The 8,843-nt window shown below is 53.4% G+C and overlaps 1 protein-coding gene across 2 annotated transcripts; it reads right to left on the reverse strand.

The window, feature by feature from the left end:
* Positions 1 to 1,358: 1,358 nt before the first annotated feature.
* On the reverse strand, positions 1,359 to 8,636 carry Znf853 (zinc finger protein 853). 2 transcript variants are annotated; one of them, XM_071605496.1, is made up of 3 exons: positions 8,072 to 8,636; positions 7,419 to 7,536; positions 1,359 to 4,985 (listed from the first exon to the last, which is right to left on the reverse strand). In XM_071605496.1, the coding sequence occupies exons 1-3, from the start codon at positions 8,081 to 8,083 to the stop codon at positions 2,716 to 2,718; spliced, it is 2,400 nt and encodes a 799-aa protein (XP_071461597.1). In that variant the 5' UTR covers positions 8,084 to 8,636; the 3' UTR covers positions 1,359 to 2,715. The 2 variants fall into 2 exon arrangements, with proteins under 2 accessions (XP_071461597.1, XP_071461598.1); XM_071605497.1 differs by having other exon boundaries at positions 7,419 to 7,541; positions 8,072 to 8,243.
* Between the last annotated feature and the right edge of the window lie 207 nt (positions 8,637 to 8,843).

The raw sequence follows: 8,843 nt of genomic DNA on the forward strand, positions 1-8,843 counted from the left end.
CATCTCCCTTGGTGAATAATTTTGTCTCTCCCTTTACAGAATTGGTCCTCCCCAAGCCAGACCACACTAGAGCTAGAAACCCGTTATAGGTCTCATCACCAGGAAGAGTGGTGGGGCAGGCCTTAAGAAACGCAAGCATCACCCTGAAAGGCATCTACCTCAATGAGACCTCTGCAAGGTCTTCGGACAAGGCAAGGGACACAAATGCAAAGGAAAATGGCCACATCTGCAGGCCCACTGGGTGGGGGAATTGCAGGACTCACTGACCTCAAACACATGACCCAGGGCTCATCAATCCAAGCCAAAGGAGCCCACTCTTTCTATATCAGGGCCCTGATGTGAGTCTGGTTCAGCCCTCTGTGAAGTTTCTCTGCTCCTGCAACCTCTTGCAATAGGCCCTGTGTCTGGTCTTTAGGAACCTGCCATTAGCTGAAGGAAATGAGGATTTTTTTCTATTTTATGGAGATGGGGATTGAACCAGGGCCTTGCACATAGGGTTTCTTTAAATATTGCATAGAGGCCTTCTTCATGTCCTTATGTGCCTTTAAATGACACCTGTGGACTCAAACCTCTCATTTCCCCTCCATCATGGAATTAACTGTACCCAGCAAAACCTACCAATTCCAGGCTTTGCAATAACAATTTTCCCAACATGGTATCCTTTGATCAGATCCTGCCAGCAAACTTCATGTGAGTCACTCCTCCCTGCCATCCTGACCAGAAGCAGAAGAGCTTGGCTTGTCCCCCCATACCATCTTAATGGGCTAAGGGCCCCCAAAGAGAAGGCAATTCAAAGGGACAGCTAGCTTTCCTACATAGATAGAATCAAGGGATTCCAGAAGCCCAAAGGTCATCTTCCAAAAAAAAGAGTTGAGGATGTGTACTGTTGGAGATGAAATCGGGGAGCCAGTGAGACACAAGAATGACCAAAAACTCTGAGAGCATCTGACTGGTTAAGTCTTAGAATTAAAGACTCTCAGGACTGAGAGGGGACCCCCAGTCTCATGACCCCTCTCCAAGTGGCCATCCAATAGTGAGCTCTCACCATCATCCCAGCACTCCACACGGCAACTGGACTGAATCGATATAAAGCTTGTCCTTACAAAATGCTGAAATTGGCTCTTCCAATGAGGGTTTTACTGAATAGGCCCATTCTCTGGCCAAGGGACACAGGTGGAAGGAAGGGTCTGAGGTGAGTATTGGGCAAAGAGAATGAATACTAAGTTCCTGCTCTAGAATACCCAGGCAGTTTTTCCTTAGAAATGAAGACCTGAGGGGAGACACAAAATCCAGAGGTGAAATCACAAAGACAGGACACTGTGTTTCTTCACTTTATTTTTTATGTTTTGTTTCTCACTTACCAACACATGTGTAAAATGTGGCAGGCTGTGTTAGTAAAGGAGAAGCAGGGAGGGGAGAGAGGGGCAGGAACTAAGCAGCCACGTGGGAAGTCAGGTTGGCCAGGAAGAGCCTCAAGCCCAGAGGTGGCCAGTGACATCCTCCACCAGCTCACCTTCCCATGAGGAATCAGCAATTGCTACTGCTCATACAGCCCCTGCCCTGGACGATTTGGTAAACATGGTTAATAACCTTTCTGTTCCTCCTAATCTTTGTCCCCAACATTCTTCACACATCCTGGGGCCAGAAGGCAAGGTCTGTTCAGGTGCCCCTCCCTTATCCTGATCCAAGAAATCTCTGCTCCCAGGTCTCAAGGAGTCAACCTCTGGGCAGCATCTGAGCAGCTTGGCTGGGTGGGGCTATCTTGGAGATCTTTCCTGGGGAGGCTTCTTCCAGACCTTGGAGAGCCCTCCCAGAATGCGCTCTGTTTCAGCACACAGGCTTCTCTATTCCAGGGAATATTAAAGGGCCTCCAGTGGATTGAGACATTGCAGCAGAGGCCTAGAACCTGCCTCTAACACCTGCTCCAATTCTGGGTTCCCCAGGGGGGAAAGGTTTTACCTTCCACCCAGAGCAGGACTTCCTGGCACTTATTTGCACATTGACCCCATAGACACTGTGACCCTGTGTTTATGAAAACAGGTATTTTCATCAGAATTGTATCCAGCCCAATAGATTTTCATACTGGCAAGTATTTTCAAGGCAAATGCCACTGAGGACAACTCAATGCCTTGATCAGTTTCCTACATAGTGCAGGTAAGTTTATTTTTTCCCTGTTTTTTTTTTCTCCTTTAAATAATTTTCACCAGGATCCATTATTTTCCGTGTGTGCCTCACTGGATTTATTTTATTCCCTGGTGAGTGTTTGGTCCATGTCAAACATCCTCAATTGTCCTGGGGAGTGTTCTCAGGTGGTTCTTGTTTCTACTAAGTCCAATTTTCCCAGGGGAAAATTTTTGGCAGCCCTCTCGCTCATGGGTTTCCCCAAGTGCTGTTTTAGCCACAGTGGCTGTTCTCTTGTGGATGATTTCTGGGGGTGGATCTCTGAACCTGGCACTTCTCAGGGAGTATGGGGGATGATGGTGGTCTTTTCGTTCCCAAGGATATTCCAGGATGATCCGGGAGACGTTGTACTGGGGTCATGACCACGAACTGGGGTCGAGGTGTCCATCCCACTCCATGTGGGGCTTCTCACCCTCCACTCATATGGAGGGTGCTTGAAAGAGCACCCTCCCCGCCCTGGATGCCCCGTGCTTCAAGGCTGACCCCTTCCTGCTCCTGGCCCTCTGCCTTCTGTTGCAGAGATGCGCACCCGCATCATGAAGCCTTGTTGGTGGATGCTGTGGCCCCGGAGGCCTGCTGGGCGCGCGATGGGCCAGTAGACGGCGCCGGCCTCGAGGCCCGCAGCAAGCCAAGGCCACGCGAGCGGCCAGCTCCATGCAGCTGGCGCTCGTGGCGGCGAATCTGCACCTTGTGGCGGAAGCGCTCGCCACAGTCCTCGCACACATAGGGCCGCTCGCCCGAGTGTGTGCGCCGGTGACGCAGCAGATTGGAGGAGACACTGAAGCGCTTGCCGCAGTCGCCACAGGCATAGGGCCTCTCGCCAGTGTGCGTGCGCTGGTGCTGCACAAGAGCTGAGCTCTCGCTGAAGCGCTTGGAGCAATACGAGCAGGCGTAGGGCTTCTCGCCCGTGTGGATGCGCTGGTGTGTCACCAGGTTGGAGTGCTGCGAGAAGCCCTTGCCGCACTCACCACAGCGGTGCGGCCGCTCGCCGGTGTGCGTGGCCTGGTGCCTCACTAGGTCCGTGCTGCGGCTGAAGCCCTTGCCGCACTCTCCACAGATGGTCGGCCGGTCCCGTGCGCGCCGTCGCCGCCGCTGCCGTGCTGGAGTGAGCGCGGCGCTGCCCGCTGGGCCCGGGATGGCCACCACTGTTGACGTGGCCACGGCGGGCAACACCATGAGCTCTTGCAGCACCACGTAGCCTGGGGGGGCCACCACAACAGCCGCTGGAGCCCCTGGGACAGTCGCCGCGCTGCTCCCTGCAGCGGGAACCAGCTCCAGCTGCAGTTCAGGCTGCACAGGGGTCAGCTCCAGTTGCACCTCCTGCTGTTGGGTGCCCAGCTCCACGGGGGTGAGCTCCAGCTGCACCTCCTGCTGCTCCAGCTGCTCCTGCTCTAGCTGCTGCTGCTCCAACTGTTGCTCCAGCTGCTGCAACTGCTCCTGCAGTTTGAGTTGCAGCTGCCGCTGCTCCTCCTGCCGCTCCAGTTCCTGCTGCCGCTCTAGCTCCTGCCGCTGCTGCTCCAGCTCCTGCTCTGACCCCAGGTCCACTGGCATGAGCTCCAGTTCCACCTCTTCCTCCTCCTCTGGCTCCAGTGGAGGAGGCTGCTGCTGCTGTAGCTGTTCCTGATGCTGTTGCAATAGCTGTTGCTGTTGCTGCTGCTGTAACTGCTCCTGCTGCTGCAGCAATAGCTGCTGCTGTATCTGTGCCTGCTGCTGCTGCAGGAGCTGCTGCTGTAACTGTGCCTGTTGTTGGTGCTGCAACAACTGTTGTTGTAACTGTTCCTGCTGCTGTAGCAACAGTAGTTGCTGCTGCTGTTGGAACTGTTGCTGCTGTAATTGTTCCTGCTGTTGTAACAGTTGCTGCTGTTGTAGCAGTTGCTGCTGCTGTAACTGTTGTTGCTCTTGTACTTGCTGCTGCTGTAACTGTGCCTGTTGCTGCTGTAACAGCTGTTGCTCTTGCACTTGCTGCTGTAACTGTGCCTGTTGCTGCTGCAAGAGCTGTTGCTCTTGCACTTGCTGCTGCAACTGTTCCTGTTGCTGCTGCAAGAGCTGTTGCTCTTGCACTTGCTGCTGTAACTGTTCCTTTTGTTGCTGTAAGAGCTGTTGCTCTTGCACTTGCTGCTGTAACTGTTCCTGTTGCTGCGGTAACAGCTGTTGCTCTTGTACTTGCTGCTGTAACTGTGCCTGTTGCTGCTGTAAGAGCTGTTGCTCTTGTACTTGCTGCTGTAACTGTTCCTGTTGCTGCTGTAACAATAGTTGCTCTTGCACGTTCTGTTCCTGTAACAGTGCCTGTTGCTGTTGTAACAGCTGCTGTTCTTGTACTTGTTGCTGTAACTGTTCTTGCTGCTGTTGCAAAAGTTGTTGCTTTTGCACTTCCTGCTGTAACTGTTCCTGCTGCTGTAACTGTTGCTCTTGCACTTGCTCTGGTACCTGTCCCTGTTGTTGTATTACCTGCACTTGTGGTTTCAGTTCTTGGTGTTGCACAGATTGGTGGTTTTCCTGTAGCTCCAGCTGTAGTTGAGGCAGATGCCGTTGCCCATCCTTCTGTTGCTGCTGCTGTTGCATTTCTGGCTGATGTTCTAATAGTTGCTTCTGTGGTTGCTGCTGTTGAGGCTGCTCCTGCTGGGGCTGTTCTTGCAGCTCTGGCTGCTGCTCTAGCTGTTGCAGTAGCAGCTCTTGTTGTCCCGGCTGGGCTTCTTCAGCAATGTTACTGGCCCCTATTGGGGCTAACACTGATGGCTGTTGTGGGCCACTGCGCCCCTCCTGAGCCTCTTCCTCCTCCTGACTCTCACTCCCACCGCTGCCACCTGTAGTGGAAATGGCAGGAAGCTAGGAGAGAAGGATCTATAGGAAGCTCTCTAGTCTAGCCCTCTAGGACCTGCCCATATACAGTCACTCAAGGACACACTAACAAGTTCTCAGCAGGGACCCAAAAATGTTAGATCAATTGATAATAGCAGCACGACAGAAACTGAAATGCCAGGGGTGGGGGATGTCCAAGTGACCATTGGTCACTATACTCTAGACCCCACCCCCACCCCTCCTCTGGGCCTCCCTTCACACAAGCTCCATGGTTAGATCTTGGCACCAATATTAGCATGGGTGCCTGGGGCTCCCAACATCATTCCCTCAGGAGTCCCTTGCACTTCACTGTCCAGTGGAAATCCCAGCAGCCATTCCAACAGCCCAGCTCATGCTCAACTCTGACCTCAGTGATGGTCACATCTTAAATAAATGAAACTTGCCTTCTCTGCAAATAATAAAACATTTCTGTAAAGCTGCCTAGAAGGACTACCACAAGTAGTTTCTAGAAATCACCAAAGTATCAGAGAGACTATCAGGTTTCAGGTGGGAAGTCCTCATTTGAGAACCTAATTCTTTCAATTCAACTGTTCAACTTCCTACAGACTCAAAGGCTCTGCATGTTCCCCAGAACCCGGCAGGTGCTTGAAAATTACCTCTCCCGACAGGTTAGGAATTAGTCTATGAAGTAACAACAGTTCGGAAATACTCAGGATACAACTAGCTCCATTTGAAGCACCTAAAGACCAAATAGAAAGGAATGGAAAGAACTAAGAGCCCCAAGTCAACACAGAGGCTGGCCAATTAATTAACTGCTGGGAACCTCAGTTTCTCCTTTTGCAAAAAGAGATATACCCTCAGAAACACAGTGAGAACTGGGATAAATGTAGAGCCCCAGTGTTGTGTGAGGCGCAGAGGAAATCTTGCACACACAGGAGCCACACTGGCTATGTTCTGCCTTCAGCACAATGTCCACATTCAGCTTCTCGTTCTGAATATTACTGTTGTGCTATCAGAAAATCCTAATTCTTCTTTATAAGTGTGAGTCAAGGAGCTTTCTCCACCTCAGACAGATTTCAACACGTGTTCTTCCTACAGCATCATATTTTCAATCATGAAATGGAAAGCAATGGTTTGATTGATAAAATTTTACTTTCTGAGGGCTGGGGTTGTAGCTCAGTGGCAGAGCCCTTGCCTTGCATGCGTGAGGCCCTGGGTTCAATCCTCAGCACCACATAAAAATAAATTTTATTTATTTATTTATTTATTTATCGTCCATCTACAACTTAAATAAATAAATAAATTTTACTTTCTGGCCACTTTTCCAGGAATATACTGATTTAATAAAAACATAGGATATTTACATATTTTATATTTAATAAAAACAGAGGATATTTGCATATATATAATTCCTTTTAGAAAAATATTTCTAACAACCCTTGCTTAGTATAATAGGTCAATGACAGCCTTTTTATAGACACTCACACCAATTGGGGGTTCTCTGATGATGGATGAAGACAGCCATGAAAACCTGTCCCTATAGCAGGACTGAAGTCTCTTAGACACCCCCTTCTCCCACCTCCTCTGGAAGCCACAGATCACACCTCTGTGTGACTCTTCTCCTTTCTAGCTTAGCTACTTAGCCACTGTGACTTCCTAGGGCAGCATTTTTTTTCACCTTTAATAGAGACACTTTAGTAAATATGTAGTTACATGTTGCCTGACATGTATAACCTCATAAGATTTTTTGTCAGTTCAATGTATAAGTCAGAAGAGTCCCTGTTTAGTGTACTTGTCCCCATTGCCCCAGGCCCTACTCGGCTCCTTAAAGCACCCAACAGGAAACAGTCTCATGAGTATGGCCACCATAGAAGGCTCACCCAGATGGGTCCCAGAGGGAGAGCTCTTGGAAGATTTGGTGAAGCCACATTTTTGCCTCTGAGCATCAGGTAGAGAAAAACATAGGGAAGCAGAGGTCAGGAGAAGGGGACAAGGAGAGAAACCTCAGGGAAGGGAGCGAGCATCTGAGGCACAAGCTGCAGAGGAGGAATGGCTTTCTGCTCCTCAACTCCTTTTGGGAACCAGAGCAGGGTGCAGGGTGGCCCCACACACAGCAGGACAGTGGAGTCACTGGGATGCTGGGGCAACTGAGCAGCAGGTTCAGGCCAGCATATATGTGGGGGTCAGGGCAGAGGCCATCAGTACTTCCAGGGTACCCCTCGATAACAAGAGAGCAGCCTGATAGAGATGTCCGAGAAAATTCCAGGACAAACCTGCAGTTGTTATTCAAGGCATGGAAGCTAGCAGGTGTGAAGCAGTGCAGGGGGATGGCTGCCCTGGGGCATCTCTGCACTGGCATACCTGGGGCATCTCTGTACCAGCATACCTGGGGCTCTGTCAGAAGGTCCCTGCTAGAGGCCTCTGCCTCCAGCACTCACCTGAGAGGGCAGCAGGCCCTGGACCCCCATCCTCAAGACAGCGCAGCTCCAACACAAAGGTCTCTGTGGCTGGCCCCACCTCCATCCTGGTGGTCACACCGGGGTCCCCGGGAGCCGGCTGTGCTGAGAAGAAGGAAAGAAGCTGTTCAGATAGGAGGTGGTTGCAGCTCCTGGTCCCTGTTGCTGTGCAGAACAGCTGGCAGGCCAGCTTCTTCTGACTATTATTCACAGGATTCCATCTTCACCTGATCAGGCTGCTCCTAATTGAGACACAACTGTGGGGATTAGCCACTCACAAAGGCTGGGAGCTAGAGCCACAGAAGAAGCATTAGGGGTCCTCTTGGACCATCTAAGTCACGTTCCCTGACCGCTTCAAACATGGGCCTGTTGGTCTCCAGGGACTCCAGTGTCACAGACTGCTCTGGGAGCTCACCAGCTCTCTGGAAAGGCAGGTGTCCAGAGCACTGTAAGCCATGGCAGGGCGGCCTGCCTGTCTGTGCTCCTCAGAGGTGGCCTCCTTGCAGAGGTGGCCCCACATCCAGGCCTCCCTTCCCCACCCAGATTGCCTCCAGCTCCCTCTGGCCTGTCAAAGTCAGCCCAACCCTCCTAAGAAGGGCGTCTGGGCACCCAGCGTGAATTCCCCTGGGCCTCACCTGGTACAGCATTTCCTGCTGGCTGCAGCCTCTGCACTAGGGGAGGTGTGGTCAGCAGAGGCTGCAAGGTGAAGGCCACAGCATTCAGCCGGCTCCTTCCGGAGGCGCCTCCATCCAGAAAGAGCCTGGGAGGCGCCTGCCACCCCGGGGCCTTTCTGGGCACTCGGCAGGGTTTGCGCTGTCAGAGATGCCCAGGTCGCCCTGGGCCAAGACAAGGGGCAGAGTGGAGTTCCCGGGCAGAAGTTAGTGGAGACTCTCGGGCGGGGGCGAGGACGGGAGGCAGAGCCCCGAATTCCGCGCGGGGCTCAAGGCTGGCCCTGCGGGACCATCGCGCGCAGCAGGGCCGGGGCCAAAGCCCTAGGTTGGCGCTGCAGGATGGCGGGGTCTTGGGTTGGCTGGGGACGGGCAACACAGGTCCTGGACGGCCGCTGGCCACAGGTGCCCAGAGCCCGAGGGCGGCCTGGACCGGGCCGCGCTGGCCGGGGCGGGGGGCGGGCGCCACGGCCGGGCCGGGTCCCCGTTCGCTCGCCCGCCCGCCAGTGCGTGCGTCCGTGCGGGCAGCTGGCCGGGCCGGGGCGGGGGCGCGGGGGCCGGCACAGGAAGTCCCCCCGGCATCCGCATCCTGTCCCCCGCCCCTGCCGCCCGCTGCGCCCCCGCGCCCCGGCCCCCGCAGCCGCCGCCGCCGCTGCCGCCGCCGCTCTAGGCCGCCACCAGCTCGGTGGGCTTAACCCTTCCCGGCCCGGCCACTCACCCGGGCGGGGGGGATAAGATG

This window comes from Marmota flaviventris, chromosome 19 (genome assembly GCF_047511675.1).
Source record: "Marmota flaviventris isolate mMarFla1 chromosome 19, mMarFla1.hap1, whole genome shotgun sequence".
Taxonomy (NCBI): domain Eukaryota; kingdom Metazoa; phylum Chordata; class Mammalia; order Rodentia; family Sciuridae; genus Marmota; species Marmota flaviventris.

Excerpts from the sequence above, each read along its gene's own strand:
- Znf853 (XM_071605496.1), bottom strand. Across the intron at positions 4,986-7,418 it reads AGGGCCTGCTGCCCTCTCAG|GTGGCAGCGGTGGGAGTGAG; the intron begins GTGAGTGCTGGA and ends TTTCCACTACAG.